This window comes from Tauraco erythrolophus, chromosome 20 (genome assembly GCF_009769465.1).
Source record: "Tauraco erythrolophus isolate bTauEry1 chromosome 20, bTauEry1.pri, whole genome shotgun sequence".
Taxonomy (NCBI): domain Eukaryota; kingdom Metazoa; phylum Chordata; class Aves; order Musophagiformes; family Musophagidae; genus Tauraco; species Tauraco erythrolophus.
In genome coordinates this window covers 821,034-838,639 of record NC_141484.1, presented here as the reverse complement: position 1 = coordinate 838,639, position 17,606 = coordinate 821,034, and the positions used below count along the sequence as shown (strand labels likewise).

The 17,606-nt window shown below is 54.5% G+C and overlaps 1 protein-coding gene across 3 annotated transcripts in view; it reads left to right on the top strand.

Moving 5' to 3' along the window:
- The first annotated feature begins 697 nt into the window (after positions 1 to 697).
- Positions 698 to 17,606, top strand: part of TBC1D16 (TBC1 domain family member 16) — a 30,922-nt gene continuing 14,013 nt past the window's right edge. For 2 of the 3 annotated variants that reach the window (XM_086623950.1, XM_086623948.1), the window contains exons 1-3: positions 698 to 743; positions 7,147 to 7,382; positions 8,430 to 9,057. In XM_086623950.1, coding sequence (XP_086480076.1) covers positions 7,205 to 7,382; positions 8,430 to 9,057 — 806 coding nt within the window. In that variant the 5' untranslated portion in view covers positions 698 to 743; positions 7,147 to 7,204. Of the gene's footprint in view, positions 744 to 7,130; positions 7,383 to 8,429; positions 9,058 to 17,606 lie in introns of those variants that run through there. The other variant, XM_086623949.1, reaches the window with a different exon arrangement.

The following is a 17,606-nucleotide window of genomic DNA, read 5'->3' as shown; positions in this document are numbered from 1 at the left end:
AGCGCCCGCCGGAGGGAGGGAGGGCGTGAGCACCGGCCCCGCGCCCGGCTCCCGGGCCGGCCCCCGCCGCGGGCACACACGGGGCCGGGGAAGCCGCGCAGCACCGGGCCGCCGCGGAGCCCCGGCCCGGCCCCGCACTCACCCGCCGCCGGCCGCACCATCTTCCCGTTGCCAGGCGACGTGTCAATATCCGGTCACGTGAGCGCTGCGGGCCGCACCACCTCAGCCCGCGAGGGGGGCTCGGGCCGCACCACCTCAGCCCGTCGCGGGGGGGTTCGGGCCGCACCACCTCAGCCCATCGCGGGGGTTCGGGCCGCACCATCTCAGCCCATCGCGGGGGGGCTCGGGCCGCACCACCTCAGCCCATCGCGGGGGTTCGGGCCGCACCATCTCAGCCCATCGCGGGGGGGCTCGGGCCGCACCGCCTCCGGCCGCCGCCGGGGCCGGGGTCAGGTAACGGCACCGGAACTCGGGCGGGGCGGGCGCGGCGCCCTGCGCTGAGCGAGGCGGTTCCTCTCCGCCCTTCCCTCACGGCTGCCGGGCACTGGCGGGTCACGCCGGCGGCGGGCGGGGCCGCCGGGCGGGCACACCCCCGCCGGGCGGAGCGGGGCGGCGGCGGACCCCGCACCCCGCGCAGGGCCCGGTGGGGACGCGACGAGCGGCGGTTCGGAGCCCGCCTGGGGCCGGTCCGGTCCGCCCAGCCGCGGGAGCCGCCAGAAGTTTCCCCGCGCTCGTCTTTGCCGGTAAAAGCGCCGGGGCCGCGCGGGGCGTCGGTCGCCACGGGCGCGTTGAGCCGCGTGTAACGCCGGCTCCGTGCGGCGGGGCCGGGCCGGGCCTCTGGGCTGCGGCGGGCGGCAGCGGGAGCCCGGCCCTCCCGCGGCCGCGGGCCGGTTGCGGGTCACGCGTGTGACTGGCACCCGGGTGCCCTGCCCGGCTCCCTGGTTTATCCCGCTCTTTGTCTCCCCTTCCCGCGCCCCCCCACTGCCCGACGGACCCCCCGCCAGAGCCCCGCGCGGTGCCCGCTGCCTTCGGGGCCCCCGGGGCTGCTGGCGCGGGGCTGGCGGAGAGCGGGGCGCAGAACAGTCCCCGAACTTTGTCTTCTGCTGTTTTGGGGTGGCTCGGGGCACTTCTGTGGTTTCCTTACTTTTGGGGAGGTGGTTTTCTCTCAAATTACCCCAATATCTGCATCATCATTGCCGAGCTGTGGTCTCGGCGGAGGCGCGAGGATGGATGGTTGGCATCGCTGGCAGTTATTCGGTGTACGGGGCAGGGAGTACGCGGGGCTACACCGCTCACTGCGCTGCTGACGCTCCGTAAAATAACTCTGCTGCTTCCTGCCCAAGGTCTGCCCGTCTTGGCGGTTCTTGGGCTGGGAGCTCGTCTTGCAAAGGTATCGCGTTCTTAGTTGCCACTCCGAATAGGAAGTAGAAAAAAGAAGGATCTTCTAAGAGAAAATAGAAATGTCACGACCAGGACAGCTCCGGGTAAAGACGTCGGACTTGCCGCTCCTTTTGTAGGAATCTCCTGTAGGTTCATGGGCTCAGAGGAGCCCATGCTCGTTCTGGTGGTAACTTGGCCGAAAGCAGAGAAGTTCTGAGAGCCGCTTCTCTGGCCCTGCCTTGGGTTTGCGGAATGTCCGGGTTTGATCTGCCGGTCTCGCTGTGGGGTTGGTGTAAAGCTGGAGAGCTGGGATGGCGCAGAGTGTTGCTGTCTCTGTCCTGCTGGCAAGAAGGCAGGGGGCACGGCGCTGCCTGCGGCAGGGTGAAGGGAGGCTGTTCCAAAGTGGCGGAGATGCGAGGTCTGCGGTCTGTCGTGCTAAGAAAAGACTTCGCAGTCAGTTCTTCAATTCGACTGAAGCCGGGTTTCTGGGATTCTTGAGCTGTGATATTTAGGGATCCAGTACTGTGAGTGTCATCAGGCCACGGCTGCAGGATGTTGGAAATGAAAAGCCATAAAAACGTTACCTACTGCACGAGCACTGCAGTTAAGTAATGTGAAATGATGTTTGATCTTGGGATGGAGGGACATGTGGCACCAGGGATTTCTCCGCGCTGAAGCGTGTGTTGTGGTTTGACTCGGTGCTGGAGGGGTGGCGAGCTTCTCCTTGGCTGCTTTTATGCCCAAGCAGGTGTGGCTGGGAGCTGCGAGCAGGCTCCCTGACGGCGTTTCATTTCCCTTTTTATCTCTGAGTCACAAACTTGCAGTATTTAGTCGGCTGTTCCTTTTTTACCTTCGCAGCTGAGATGCCTCTGAGTGAAGTGTGTTCCGCTGAAGTGACTGGCACTGGAGTTGTGCCAGTGTCAGGATTTCAGACGTCACTGGTGGCTGCTGTTGCTTTTCCTTTGCTCCGGACCCTGCGTGCCACGCTGCACCGGCAGGTTGGGAACAAAAGACCTTTTGGTGACCCACATAATTCTCCCTGTGAAATGGGCTGGCTTCAGAGTGGCTCCCGATGGGAAACTTTTTTCCCTTGATTTGGCCAGGTCATCTGAAATAGCTCCAGCTCATAGCTGGTAGATTTGAAAGCTGTTTTTTTTTTTTTTTCTTTTTCCCCCTAATGTAGAGGTATCGCAATGCAAAGGGAAGGTCATTACAAGGGCTGTCATGTATACATGGAGAAGCACAGATCAAGGGAGTGACGAGCTGAGAGTTGCACAGAAAATGCAGTCAGAGGACAGGAGAGAAGCTGCGAGTCCCGACTCCCGGGCTCCTGTGCTCCGTGCCCGGTCTCTCCGCCGTCCAGCGTGCTCTCAGCTGCGCTTGAGCTGCTGGAGATGCAAACCTGGTGCTTGCTCTTCCCAAGGCAGGGAGGAGGCAGGGACTTCTGCGGTGACTCTGTGCTCCTTAAACACGTAAAATCAAATTGCAGTTATTAAGGGCAAAAAAGCCTGTTGCGTTTTTCTCAGTTAAGGCATTTCATGCTTAAATTTGGTGCCGCCGTTTGACAGCCTGTTTCTCCCCTGTGCCCAGACACGCCGTAGGTCTCGTGTTTCGCTTCCAGAGCCCCGTGGCTCGGCTTATTTTGCTTGTGAAGCCATTAAACTCTGGCACAGCGAGCCTGCCCTTGGAGCCGCGAGACCCGCTGCCAGGCACGGCGCGCTCAGCGGAGCGACCCGTCGGCTCCCGCCGCCCCCGAAGCAGAGGCCGGGATGTGCCTCTGTGGGGTGAACCGACTCCTGAGAGCGGCCGCGTGGCCTCGTGTGCCTGTGAACCGCGGCGGAGTCGGCGCGTGCCGCACAGACCCCGAGTAACGTGCTGGAGCCCGTGTCAGCCCGCGCAGGAGCCCGGCGTTGCCCTCCTTCCCGGGAAAACAGGAATCTCGTGCGACCGGAGGCAGCAACGTTTGGTCCAGCAGCGTCTGCCAAGGTGAGGGTGCGATGTGCCAAGCCAAACAGGATTCTGTTGTTCATGGGTTTGTGAGAAGGGGAAGGGCATTTCCACGGGAGGCGAGCAGCCGGTGTTATTTGAGATGCTGCTGGCTGGAACTGGTCAGGCTCTTGTGAAGAGGCTCCCGGGGTGATTTCAGGAGTTGGCTCCCCAGCGCGTTTCTGGGATCCCGGGTGGCTGAGAAGTGCTGGCATTGACTGGGAGAGCAGCCAGGGGCTGCGCGAACAGACTCGGTAGCTGTAGCGAAGATTTTTAGTGGCGACAGTTGTGTGGGAGAAGAAAATGTGTGTATGCTTAATAAATATTGGCACTCGGCAGGAGCTTATCAGCTAATTCGGTGCTTCAGCTTCTGGAGAGCTGGGTCGTCTCTGCCACGTTGAAAAGAATCCCTTCAGATCAGGGGATAAATAGAAAATTAATATGAAAAAGACATTTTTTTTGAATGGTGCTAATCTAATGCTCACTTAGCTATAGACGGTTCCCACCCGCCTTCCCAACCCACACAAGGGGCAGCAGCAACACCTGCTTCTCCCCACGGCCCGTGGCGGGTGTGCACCGACGTTGTCCCACACAGGGGGCTCAGAACTGAGGAAATTCTGCAGATTTGGTCTTTTTGTTACTTGCTGGTTTGTGTCGTATGAACTCTTGTCTTCTGGGAAGGAGAAGCACGTTCCCAAGCTGTGCTTCAGAGACTTTTGGGGTTGCACGAGTAGACTGGATGACCTTCAGAGGTCCAGTCCATCACGTGGCCCTAACTGGGACCGACTGCCTGTTTCTGGAGCCTGTCTTTGAAACCCCCGGTGAGGGAAATGGTCCCTTCGGGGTGCCCTGTTCTCGTACACCGTTATCCCTGCTGTTAGAATGGCTAAACCAGATATTCCTTGCCACGGTTCAACTGCCCTACAAACTCTCCTGTCCTCCATAGGCAGCTCTTCCTTTTTTTGGCAGTGACAGTTCTCGTGTACGAATCACGTTCACCTTTCTTTAATCCTCCCTTGGCATCTCCTTCCAGATGGCTTTTGTCACTCTCCCTGAAACCATCCAGTGACTTCCATCTGTTTTTCTTTAATGTTGCGACCAGAGCGACACAGAATTCCCTAGCCTGTGGCAACGGTGAGAGGATTAATCTGGGACTTGCTGGTGATATTTATGCATCCCAGTATATTTGGCTGTTTGTTTGCAGCATTATAGTGGTCTCTGGTTTCTGATGCATAGCTCTTCTGCAAGACAAATGCAACAGACTCATTTTCTGTGCTGGAAGGACATCATATTCTTCACCTCCTGTCCTGTTTTTGTTTCCTCTTCCCAGCTGGCATATACGTGCATGTACCTGCAGTGCCGTCCACCTGCACGTCCAGGCAGTGCTGAAGCAACAGGTGCTCTGCAGGATCAAAGTGATACTTCCCTTTAAATTCCTCCTGCTTTCCAGGGAGCAGCTTTTGATCTTTACCTGTCGCTTTGTTCTTTCTCTGGTAGGTAAAAGCTAATTAAATGTTGCCTCTGTTGGCAGAGAAGTCCTGCGCCTCTGCCTGCATTCCTGAGAGCCCCTGGGGAGCTGCGGTAGGACATCACACAAGCTGGTGTTTCATCCGTGCACCTCCATCTGCTGTCCGTGGTAGGAAAAGCTCACTTGTGTTTTCCCAGGAAGCACTCCGTGGCCAACAGCTGACGTAGCTAAAGGCCTCGTCTCGACGGCCACAGGACGTGGCTGAGCAGACCGTGCTGCCTCCAGAATGCTGTGGAGGCTCAGGGCCTCTGATGCCCTACAGGTTGCTCCACATCATGGCTTTGGACTCCCTCAACACTATGTTGAAATGGTGTGTTGCAACTCGGTGGTGGGAAGGAGGAGTTGCAGCAGAGTTTGTTGTCTGTATTCTTGCAGGGTGCAATGAGAGGAACGGTGACTTGCTCTTTAAATGTGCTTGAGGCAAGTGACTTTCTCCCAGGTACAACTCAGGGCCTGAAACAGTACTGTGGTTTTTTGACAACCCAGACAAGAATGAGCATATGGCTCCAGCAGTGTTTGTTTTTTTGGGCTGAGATGTGAAGTTACGTGTTGTGTTTGGTGCTAGAAGGAGACATGGGTGCAAAGGACTTGCAAAGTAACTCTCTTATCCTAAACCTTTTTTGGGCACAGTACACAGCAGGGTTGAGGCTTCTCCATCACGTTCCAGCAGAGCCTGAAACGCAGGAACTGCTTGTGCTGTGGTTCAAGCTGACAGATCTCACGACCGCCAGTTAAATCGATAGTTTGTCCTTTACTGAAGGCTCTGTCAGCTGCTCAGCAGTCTCATTTACAATCTTTTGTATGTACAAATCCGTCAGAACCAGGACAGCTGTGTTCCTTCCCTGCAGATTTCGCTCTGCTCTTTGAGAAACGCTGGTTTCTGTTTGCCCTTTCTGCCTTCTGCCCTCCTCGCTGGTCTGGAGATGCTGGTAAAACCCTCTCTCAAGAAGTTGGAGCTATTCGGTGTTTGACGGTGCTTTGGGCTCCTAAATGCTTCCTGCACACAGAGCCCCTGGTAGCACAAGTCAGGGCCTGTCTGCTTCTCCTTTTGTTCCTGGCTGCCCCGTTGCGTGCTCTGCAGAGCGTGGCGTGGGACTCGTCACGAGGAACACGCTGAGCCGATGTCTCCACGCGCTGTCGCCGGACCTGGCACCGTGGCAAGGTGTGGGGTGTGCTGGGTCAGACCAGCCTGTTCACGAGCAAGTAAGGCCGTGCAAACACAAGGGAACAAAAGTAGACGTTTCGTCTCCTTGTGTACTTTTGGCGGAACAGAAAGTGCCGTGCCTCTGATGGTCTGCTTCCCAGCTAGGGATGGCAGCAGCAGGCAGAGCTTGGGCTGCGTTGAATTGTGTTGGGCTGCGCGTGGGATTGCTTCATGCAAGACCCACCATCAAGTCTTCTTCTTGATCCATCTGCTAAATGGTTTATGGCTTGGGTGACCGCTCTGGATTTACCGTAGTGCTCCTCAGCAGCAGCCCCGATGAGCAGCACGTCTCGTTCGAGTGCAGAGCTGACCTGGTGGTTAGCTGGGGGTCGTGCTCCACCGTTGGCTGCAGTTACCTATTGATGGACGACATGTTTGCCGTGAGTTGCTGTTGGAGTCTTCCCACTCTGTTGAATGTGGGACTCTTGCTGCTTACCTCTGAACAAGCTCTATTTAACCATCACTGCTCAAAAAAACCCAACCCAAACCAAAAAAAAAACAACCCTAAACCCTCAAATGCACAGCAGGATTATGCCAAAAATTGCTAAGCGCAGGATGGACTCGTTTTGAGTAACGTTTTTTTGGAGATCAGTGGTTACTGTGGGCGAAGCAGCGGCCCCTTGCTCAGTGTCGTGGTCTCAGCAGTTTTTTTGTGCTGAAGGAATCCTCCGGGGTCTGCGCTGGCCCTTTGGCATCCCCCGGACGGCGATGTGTCGGGCAGCTCTGCATCGCTGGGTTGTGCCCTTAATGGGTAGCTTGCAGTGACAAGCATTACTTTTCTGTTTCCTCCCCAGTAACTATCGAAACGTGTGGGTTTTGCTGCCTTCGTATTTCTTCGTGCTCCCACAAACATCCCGGGATTCGGTACTTCAGGGTCTTTCAAACGTAGGGATGATGTTACAGATCCAGAGCGTTTGGAGGCTCTCCCTTGAGTTGCAGGATTGATGCAGCAGTTGATGGGAGACCTCTTCCTTCTCAGACTCTGGTAGGCACGTGCTGTGCTGTGGTTACATTTACTCTAACACTATTCTTCTCTCCTTCTTGGCAGATCTTCTGAATTTGGCTCCTGATTAAAGCTGACAGATAATGGAAACATTTCCTTGGCGATGTCTCTGGGGCGACTCCTCCGACGTGCCTCTTCAAAAGCTTCCGACCTCCTGACCTTGAATCCTGGTGGTGGCAGCAGCTCCTCTTCCGTACTTGACGGAGAGATGATCTACTCTAAGAACAATGTCTGTGTCCATCCACCTGAGCTGCTACAAGGCGTCGGGGAGCACCATCCAGGTGACAGGGTGTTGCAGGCACTGCTCACTCGCTCTTTTTCTCTCTCCCGGGGGGTGTGTTTGTGTCAGACGCTACATCTTGGGCTCTAAAGAACGAAGAGGTGCTGGTGGGGGACAGGGCAAGGGGTTCTTACGGGAGACTAAGGAGAGCCATCCACAAGCTGATCCATCAGCTCTTCTTTTAGTAGGAAAATTGATGATATTTCTCCTTTCTCTTCTGGTCTACTGTGGATTTACCTGTTTTAGGAAGTCCTTTTGTGTTGCCAGAAGATGGACAGTTTTCATTTGAGGGCAGTAACTTCTGCTGCTCTTTCGAATACGTGTATTGTTCAGGGAAGCCAAGTGTCACCTTCTAACCGTCGTTGCTAGAGTGGCCTCAACAACTGTTGGGAAAGGGAGAAGAAAGCAAACCTGATTGTGGCTGCATGCACTGGAGTAAATGAAGATAAATACTGCTCTGAGAATAAATACCCTTTATTCTCATCTGTTACTGCACTCTTTCATGTTTTCATCAAAGAGAGCTGTGGCTACTGGCTTAGATTCACAAAACTAATTATTCTGTGAACGTTGACCCACGCTTCCCTTTTTGTCTGCATGACTCTTTTTTTTTTTTTTTTCTATTGGCTTTCCATGAAAATTGTAGCCCTTTAGCTACACTAAGGTAAATATTCTTGAGAAAGAAATGTTTAGCTGGCACTTGAAATCGTTTGACTAACAAACAGCAGAAGTTTTTCATGTGGCAGCGTATTTCACAATTGACTCTTGATTAGTAATCCGTCCAGGAAGTTCAAGTATTTGCATGTCATTTCTATGTCCACTTGGGCCGGAGGGAATTCAGGCTATTCGAAAGTCATATGCAGACTTGAAATTATTCATAAATGCTGAATAGTGTCGCTGTTTGGCAGAATTCTCTCCTGGTAAGCAGAAGGGTTTGTTTTGCCCACGTGTAATGGTGGCGAAGGGGCACAGGGAAGGGCAGATTTCAGGCTTACACCGTTTCCTGAGCGTAACGCTGCGGCAAACTGATGGCTGCTTTGCTCTCTCGAAGGCTATTTGTGCTTGTACGTGGAGAAGGATGAGCTGCTGGGAACCACGCTTATCCTTGCCTGGGTGCCAAATTCCCGCATCCAGAGGCAGGACGAAGAAGCCCTGCGCTACATCACTCCTGAGAGCTCCCCTGTCCGTAAAGCTCCCCGCAAACGCGGCCGCCACACTCAGGGTTTCGGCGTTGTCCAGCAGGCTTCCCCCACCGAGCAGAGAGGGACGGTGATCCTGAAAGAAGAGATCTTGACTGTGTCCCAGCTGGTGAAAGACGTGGCTTACATCAGCTCCCCCTCTTCGGAAGGGGAGAAGCTGTCCCAGTGCTGCTCCGCGGCAGACGGCTCCGGCCGCTCGCCCCAGCCCGCCCGCAGTGACTCGGGAATCCTCTCGACAGTCAGCTCTCAGGAGGAGCCCAACAGGTCGGAGCTGTCGGTGGAGGGGACAGAGGAAGGTCTGGACTGCAGGCCAGAGCCGGGGGAGGACGAGGGCTCCTTGGAGCTGTCTGCTGATGACGTGAGCAGGGACAGTACTTTTGACTCTGATTCTGATGCCTTCTCTTCCCCCTTCTGCCTCTCTCCCATTAGCGAAGCCCTCGGGAAAAGCAGTAGTTCTGTGTTTCTGGATAACGAAAGCAGGTGAGTGCAGCCTTTTCTCTAGTTTCTGGGTGAACAGCTGGGGCGCTGGTGGCTGAGCTTTGAGATGCTGAAGGAAATTGAGAAGCATCACGGTGGCGTTTAGCTGAATATCCTGTCTTGCTTCAGTCTTGTGGCAGACACCTGTAGAATTTACAGGAAATTGTTTGCTGGCCAGTCCTGCTCCTGCTCAGTGAACCCTGGCCCCGAACATTCAGGGCTGTGTGTGTACAGTCTTTCAGGTGAATTGTCTTGAGCCCAGGAAGCAGCATTGCTAAATTAATTAAAAAGGTCCTTTGCTGGTCTAATTGGCTCTGCTGAAGAGATGTGCTTAGTTACTTCTCGCGGAGAGCCACATCAAAGTGTCTGTCTGACTTCCTCTGAGCCGTGGGTGCCTCTCTGCAGGGCACCGCGTTGACATGAAGTCTGCATGTATGAGCGCGTTGTGCTGGTGTTCAGATCGTGGACCCACTTCAGGCATATAAATAACTAATTCTTGCATGTCTAACCTGGGTGTTTTAGCCAATGCTGGTGTATCTCAGTGTCCACACTTCTCAGTGGCATCTGCAGGAAGCTCTACGTAGGGGAAGGAGGGCACCTTGGCACAGGAATGATGAACAGCAGGACACCTCCATCACTCACTGCATTGATACCCAATGTTTCTGGCTTTCTGGTCCGTGCTCTGGGCGGTGTGTCGCTCGTTTCCATCTTGGGGAGGATGAGTGTGCTGCCTTCGTGAAGCACCGTGGGGCTGGTTTTAAAGACAGAACTCAACTTTGAAACCATTAGGCCTGAGATTAGGAAAAAGGAGTTCTCCTTTGTGCAAGAGAGCAATGTACAGACTATGTTAAGGCTTGACACTTGAAGAGGTTTTGCCTCTTTATTTTATGGGCTAATCTCAAGCCCAGAGAGTTGCCAGTAAGAACGAGGTTTATGGGAAGCGTTCTCATTGATTCAGCTCTCTCTGGATGTTTTAAAACACTTCAGTGTGGTGATCTCAGACTTCTTATCAGCTTTGCGTTTGGTACGTGCCCTGGCAGCGTGCTTCCGATTCGCTGCCAGCCCCAGGGTTTTCTGGGCTTGAGCTCTGCAGCGGCTGGGTGGGCAGTGCCTTGGCTGTCCTGTCCCGTTCCACCCCATCCCACCGCAGCTCTCCTCTGGCTGCAGAGGGGCACTGGCTGCGGGGTGCCCGGGATGGGCTTTTGGTTTCCAAATGATGTTGAACAATTTCGGTTCGACATTGTCCCTTGTCGCTCTCAGAATGCGATGCCTGACAGTCTCTTTTGACAACTGCTAATAGGAACGTAGACGGCTTTGGAAACTACAGAAACGTCGTGAAACACACCTTGAAAAATTTCACAGAGGCGCCTTTGAATGATGAAATGTCATTCCTAATAACTGATTTTAATTTGTGGGTTCCTGGGCTTTTTGTCCTATGCAGATTGTGTTCCAGCACAGGGCTCCTGCTCGGGGGTTGAAACTTTAGTTGCATGCACTTTCAGAGAATGTCGTGGTGCTTTAGCAATTTCTTGGCCTTGACTTAAGAGAAAACCCCCAAATCAGCTGCAGCCAAAGCCTCTGTTTGTTTAAGGTGTGTAAATTTTTTTTTTTTTTCCTCGAAGCAATCTGTGTGTTTGACCTGTCTCTGTCACTCTGAAAAAAGTGAAGTTTGTGGGGCTTGGGTTTTTTTTTAAGCATTTGCTTTGTAAATAAAGTATAATTAAAATGCTTCTGTGAACATTTCTGAGTTCCAGCAGTAAGATTCTTAAAGGAAAAACATTCCTGCCTCAGTGTGTGCGTGGGGAGGCCCCGTTCATCCGCACACCCCGAGCCAGGGGGTCGTTATCGCCGCTGTACGGTTAGAAGCGCGGGTAGCGAGGGACGTGTTCGGAATAACATCCCAAGTGCTGAAAGCCAGGAGATGCAACTCATCCTGGGGGATCCCAGGCGCGGGCTGCCAGGCCACGTGCCACCCAGGGCGTGCAGCAGTCTCGGAGACCTTTTGCTCCCGACGGCGTGCACCGGGAGAGCGGCCGGTGCAGAAGGGTTCCGGCGGCGCGGCGGGCGGGCGAGGAGCGTTGTGGTTTCACTGGTGTGCAGCACACGCTCTGAGCGGCCAGCAGCGTCGGGGAGGGAAGGGAACACGGCTCATGGCATCTTCTCTGCCTGCCTGGGAGTTTGTGCAGCATTTCCCTGGCTCCGGCGAGCCCGCTGCTGGCACCCGAGCCCCGGCCGCTCCAGCAACGCGGAGGTTGGCTCTGCAAACACACTGCTCCTGCTGCACTTCTCTCTTCTTTTTTTTTTTTTAACTCCTCTGGCACCAGTCTGGAAGCCTCGTACAGTGTGTGCAGCACTCAAAATTTGCAGCAGATTAATCAAACAGACCTTTCATTGTTTGGGACCTCAGACTTGAAAGGCTTTTGTCCAGTGTCTCCATTTTTTATGCCAATTTTCTTCCTCATAGAGCCCCCTTGCATGATATCTGCAGGATCTTACAAACTGAGTCGGAGATTTTGCACAGAATACTTTGCAAAAATCTTGTTGAAAAGCATTCTCTCGTTTCCTGTGTTCATCCCAGCGTTTTGGGGGGCGGGGGATGCTGTTTCAGAACTCGCTACAAGCATGAGAACAGCTTCCTTGTTTCTTAAGGGTTTGTTGGGTTTTTTTTTCTGCTGGCTGCTTCCCATCTGAGCCAGAATTGGAGTGCGAACAAAGTTTGTGCTGCTGGCAGATTGTTTCAACTCTTTTCCCTCCCTACCCCCCGGTCACCACCTCCTCCCTGCGAAGAGGAACGAATGTTTCTGGTTATTTCCCTCTGCGCTGGGGAGTTGTTGTAAAGAGAACTCTGCTTTTCCCGTGATGGTTTGAGAGGCTGAAGCAACGCAGTGCCTGGGTGTTTCAGTCCAGCCGTCCTTCTATGCAAGTAAATGTCATCAGAAATGGAAAAATGTGACAGCGTGGAAGAATTAGGACATAGATGCAGACTTGGATCGGATGAGATCAGGGTGGCCAAGCTGCTTGCCAAGGTATCCATATGACCAGGATGCCTCTTGGAGCATCCTCTGAGGAGGTGGCCTGGCCTCCTGGGCAGAAGGGAGCCAACACACACATACCAGAGCGTGCAGGACAGGGACAGGGAGGAGGAAGGGAGGGAGGTTTGGAAGTGTTGGAGTTGCACAAGGAGTCAGTCGTTTTAAGTCAACAACTCGCCTTGTAGAACGTAAGGAAGTAAAAACGTATCCATTGGTTTTTTTGGTTTTTTGTGGGTTTTTTTTCCTCTTTGCTTCTTAGTTTGACAGGCTGCCAGGGATCCCATGCAGCGATCCGTGCTTTCCTCCCGTTTACACAATTCCTCAAGCTGGGAGCTAAGGGAGTGTCCCATCACCAGCCTACGCATTCTCGCTTCTCGTTTTGGATGAGCCTGGCACTTCTTCTGCACAGGGCGCTTTGGGAAGGTGGCTGAGCTCTCCGGGTTTGTGTCCTCGTTACCTCTGTGGGCCGCTTCCTGCTCATGGTACGTGGTTCCTGCAGGGAGGCAGCTGATGTGGGAAACGTCCGTATCGACAGTGGCTTTGACATCGGCTGCGTTTCTGTAGGAAAGGAGGAATACTGGGAAGAAAATCGTTCCGTTCCTTTTCTCCCCTGTCACTGGTGGTTGCTGTCCATCAGGAAGCGTTTGCCTTGTGGTCTGAAGGGCACTGATTCAGGACAGCTGTGCTCTATACGCAGCTTTGGCGTGTTGCTGCCCTGCTAAATTACTCAGCTTCCACTTTCCCCGTCAGAAAAGTGAAACTAAAAGCCTTTTTTTACATCCTGGCAACCAAATGGCATCTGGCACCTGTGTAGTGTCTCTCAACTGATGCTTCTGAAGTTATTTTAACTGACCATGACATCAGATCTACACCAATCGCTTGCGGAAGCACTTAGTGCTCTGTAAGTGGGGTTTGGTTTGGTTTGGTTGGTTTTTTTGTGCCATGCCAGAGTGATCCCTGTTAACAGGAGCTTTCCCTGGCAATGGGTGGTAGAACTGCTAAAGGCTTTTCACTTTGGTAATAAACTGCTGTTGCTGTTACCTGACAAGTGCCATACAAAGATGCTGAAGAGGACAAATAAGTGGTGGCATTGGTTCCTTCGCTAACTTTGGGTTGGGATGTTGGTCAACACAGTCGGAATTTGGACCGAGAAGCCTCAGTAGTGGAATCGTACGAGTGGAGCTTGAGGCAACATCTGGCCAGAGGCTGGAGCTCTGGAATGGTCCTGCAGGTGATGGAACGGACACCAGCTCGCGCTTCCGCAGCACTTGCTCGAAAGGACAAGCAGAAGTGATGCAACCGATGTGATCGCGGATATCAGTGCAAGAAGGAGATGTCTTTCATAAGAAGGTGACAATTTTGGCAGCCCGTGATAAAAGTAATGAAACATTTTCATAATGGAGCTAAAGCATGGTGCAGTTCTCGTGTTCTTCAGCAGACGTGAATTCACGGAACTGTTACAGACTGTGGAGGCAAAGCACACAACGCAAGGAAAAACTCCTTTGGCGTCGCAGTTGATGCAATTTTCACAGATATGTTGCACATCCTGTTGTTAAGCCTCTTCCCAGGGAGCTAATCAGTAAATTACCTTCTCACGAGGGAGCGGAGGCGCGGCGGCACGGAGGGCGGCACAGCTGCAGGAGCGGGTGGTAACAGAGCGTACGGTGTTGCATCATGGTGTTTTGGCAGCTCACCTGAAAGGCCGAGTGCTGTTCAGAGCTCTGCAGAGTAAACAGGAGGCAAAATTATAGGGGAAATGAGCTGAAATTAGTGGGAACTGGCAGGAGCTCTGGAGTCATCGGGAGGCTGGGAATTCATCGCGGTTGTAACAGAAGTGATTATTTTCTTAGAACCAGGTGAATCGGTCACAGACTTCAAAATCCCCTGTAACTTCTTGGAGCATCTCGTGCCAGGCTGTCTTACTTTTAGTGATGTCAGCCTTGGGGATGGGCGCGTGGGGTGCCTCGCTGCTTCTGGGCCAGGCTCCACGTCCCCGGGACCGTGCTTGAACTGCTGCAATACATGATGTGAGACACCGAAGCACCTAATTCCGTTGGCACCCACACCCAGGACGAAAACGTCCCAAATCCTTCTTCCAACAGAAGGACAGTACTTTTTCCCTTCTCCCTGAGTCGTGGGGTAGGTGCGATGTTCATCTGAGGCCGTGCTTTCAGGCGATCTGTGATGGGGGATCTACCTGCTTTACACCTTTCCGAGTTGTGGAGTCTGTTTCCGCACGTCATGGGCACGGAGCTGGGTACTGGGAAACGGAGCTGGGCTGAGCCGTGGGCTGTCGGCGGGGATGGGGAATCACTTAAAATCGTTGCCGACTGCAAAGCGGAGAAGGTTGGACAGAGCCAAGCGATGGCGGAGGCATACGGCTCCCTCTCGCTTCGTATAAATATTTGAACAGCAGGAACGTTAATTATGGCAGGTTTGTTTTTTTCCCGCCGTTGGTTCGCTGCCAGGTGTCTGTGGAAGAAAATAGCGACAGCTAACTGGAGATCAGCAGCGGCAGCTAGCGGGGTGGGAAGCTGTTCGGGATGCTGGGGGAGGAAGAGTGCTGTGGGAGAGGGATCCCCGGCCCGGCGAACGGGAGCGAGGGGCAGCAGGGAGGAACGGCTTTGGGGGGCACCCCCCCCCCCGCTTCTGGGGCGCCGGGCGTCGCTCGGGTTTGCTTACGAGGACGGGGAAGCTCCGAACTCCCGCTTCGGGCGCGGGAAGGGGCCGCGGGGAGAGCGGGGCCCGGGCCGGGCAGTGCGCGGCGGGGCCGCCAGGGGGCGCGCTGTGCCCAGCGGCGCTCGCGCGCTCCCGGCCCCGGTGCCCGCCCCGGTGCCCGCCCCCCCCCCCCCGGCCCGGCCCCGGTGCCCGTCCGCCCCGGCGGCCGAGCCGCCGCTCCGCTCTCTGGTGCCGCCGAGGGCCCGCCCGTGCCCCGGCCCCGTTGTGCGCCGGCGGAGCGGCCTCGGGCAGCGCCGTGCCCCGGCGTGCCGGTACCGCGCTGCAGCGCCCCGCGCACCGGGGCTGAGCGGCGGCCGCCCCGCACCAGCGTCCTTCGCCCGTGCGGTTGCACTGAAACAGAGTTATTTGTCTGTCTTGTCCTGGAGAAACCGGGAATTTGGAAGGGAGCGAGCGCGGGGCCCCCTCCCCGAGCGGGCGGGGGGTCGCGGGGGGAAGGACCGGCCTGACCGGGGCGGGGGAGCGAAGCGAAACGCAGCCGCGGCCGTTTTCTCCGGGAGGCGTTGCAACAACGTGCCTTCTCCCAGGATATTCTTGCGTTTCTTCTGTTCCTTATTTATACGATCGTAGCGCCCAGAAATCCTCCTTGGGAGCGGAGATGGATGATGCCGGCGGGTGCCCGCGGCTTCGTGGGGCAGAATCGCGCCAACGGGGTCGAAATAAAGAGCGCGGCCCCTCGAAAAGTTCGGCACTGGGTGCGAATAAATCTGCATCGTCCCTGTCGTCTTGGCTCGGTCCTCGCAATTCCAGCAGCGTTAGGCATTTACAGTAACTCCGAAACATGCTTTCGGCCAGCTCTCCTTTTTCCTCTCCCTTTTCGGCTGCTCGCAGGGAGTCTCCCCGTGGGAAATCCGCGTTGTGTTGGGGAAACAGTGAAATCCTCTCTGGGTGGGGGGTGGTGGCTCTGCTGATACCGGGGTGGCAGCAGCGCGGAGTCCGGGGAGCTGGTTAACTTCGTCCGTCCGTCAAAAGTCTCCCCCGAAATTCCCAGTTCACTGCTTGGAGCCAAGAATATAAGAACAAAGGTAATCTTCAGGGCTTTCAAGGGACCGGGGTTTTGAAGGCTTGATTGTAATTAGCATAATTAGTGTAGAATTTTATTTTTGCACGGATAGAGCCGAAAGAAAAAAAAGCAAAATAATCCATTGATTTTTAAATATAAAATAAACACTGGTAAGAAAGGTCCCCTTTTCCAGTCTGGAATAGGCTGAAAAGCAAACATTCTTTTTCGAGCTTTGCTGAGAAATCACTTTTTCCATCTAAGGAATTTTTTTTCTTAAGTGTTGCGTTTCGATTGATTTATTAATGAGCTAAAGCCTAGGCATGAGGTGCCCCTTCTCTGTATGGATTGTAAAATTCTGCCGTTCAGCTTTCGGAATATTTTCCTTCCTTAAAAACGAAGGTAACATTTGCATCATTGAGCACCATGCGCTCGGCTCCCAGTGATTTGTAGTGTTTGGCTTCTCGGGAGCTGTGTGTATTTTATTCATAAGCATCGAACTGCTCGCGCTGCCCCCGCCACCTCACTGCAACAAAAAGTCACAGAGAAAAACCTTCCTTGGGTTTTACTGGAGCAGCCTACACCTGTCTGGAGTCTCATCCGTGAAAAACAGACCGCTTGTCTTTCAGCTGAAGGTATCTGGGTATCACATTCCCGACTTCGACGGGGTAAAAGAGATTAAAACACGCATTAATTCACGACAAGCTTCTGATTATTTTTTTTCCTTCCCATTTACATTCATAATAATTAACTCAAGAATTCTCGGTTTATTTTGTTTTCCTTTTGGTTTAATTCTCAGCGGCCGGTTTTCCTAATGCCCCCTCGTGCTGGCTAAAGTCGCTCGGCTTCCTTCAGACCTCCGGGACCTGGAGGAAGGACCAAGGAGCAACAAAGCCCCCCGTGTCGTGGGGCTTCCCGAGGCCTCGGCGGACCGGGGCAGGCCGGCAGCCCCCAGCACCACCGCGGAGGTGGGTCATCCCGGCGTGCCGGCCGCTCCGCCACGCCGCTCGGCTTCGGTCCACCGAGGTTTGGGACGAGGAACCGGCGGCAGAGGCGTGTTCTCCCAGCGCTGGGTGGTCGTGTGAGCGCGGGGCAGGCAGGCAGGGCGCTGCGGAAGCGGGTCGCCGTAGCCCCGTAAAGCATCATAAATTGTTTTGATCTTGGTTTCTCAAGGACAAAGCAATTACGCCCATCGGAAGGCAAAGCTGCATAATCGCGTTTCCTCGAGTCCCTCGTTCCGTTGTGTTCAAATGTTTAATTTGTCGACGTTCATTCCGAGCCCCGTTCCAAGGTCAGAGGGTGAACGCAGAAGTTGCCGCCGTCCCCGCAGCGCCGGCGGGGTGGCCGGCATGTCCACGGCTGGTAGCCACAAACTGCTTCTGCTCTTCTCCTGCACGGGGGGAGGGAGGGATTCCAGCTTTCCGGCTGTAAACAACCTGTTCTTGGAAAATCCTTAATAGCATTAACACCACGAAGGGACTCACAGTAACGCGCCGGCTTTCAGAAGCGCTGTTGAACCTGCTTCCCGGTGCTGGGCACGGAAGGAGATAATTATTTTTCATAACCTTTTATTTTCCCTTTACGGCAAGCGGAGCAAAGCAAGTTTGTCAGAGGCAGAGTGCTCCTAATTTGGTCTCCGGTGACCTCTGCCGCCGTGATTGGCAGCCGGGTGTCGGGAAGGAGCTCGTGCCTCCGAGATAGAAATGAGCAGAACAAATGCCGTAGGACAGCTTGGGCTCCCTGGGGGACACAGGCTAAAAAAGGTGAAAGAAGTGCAATTACAG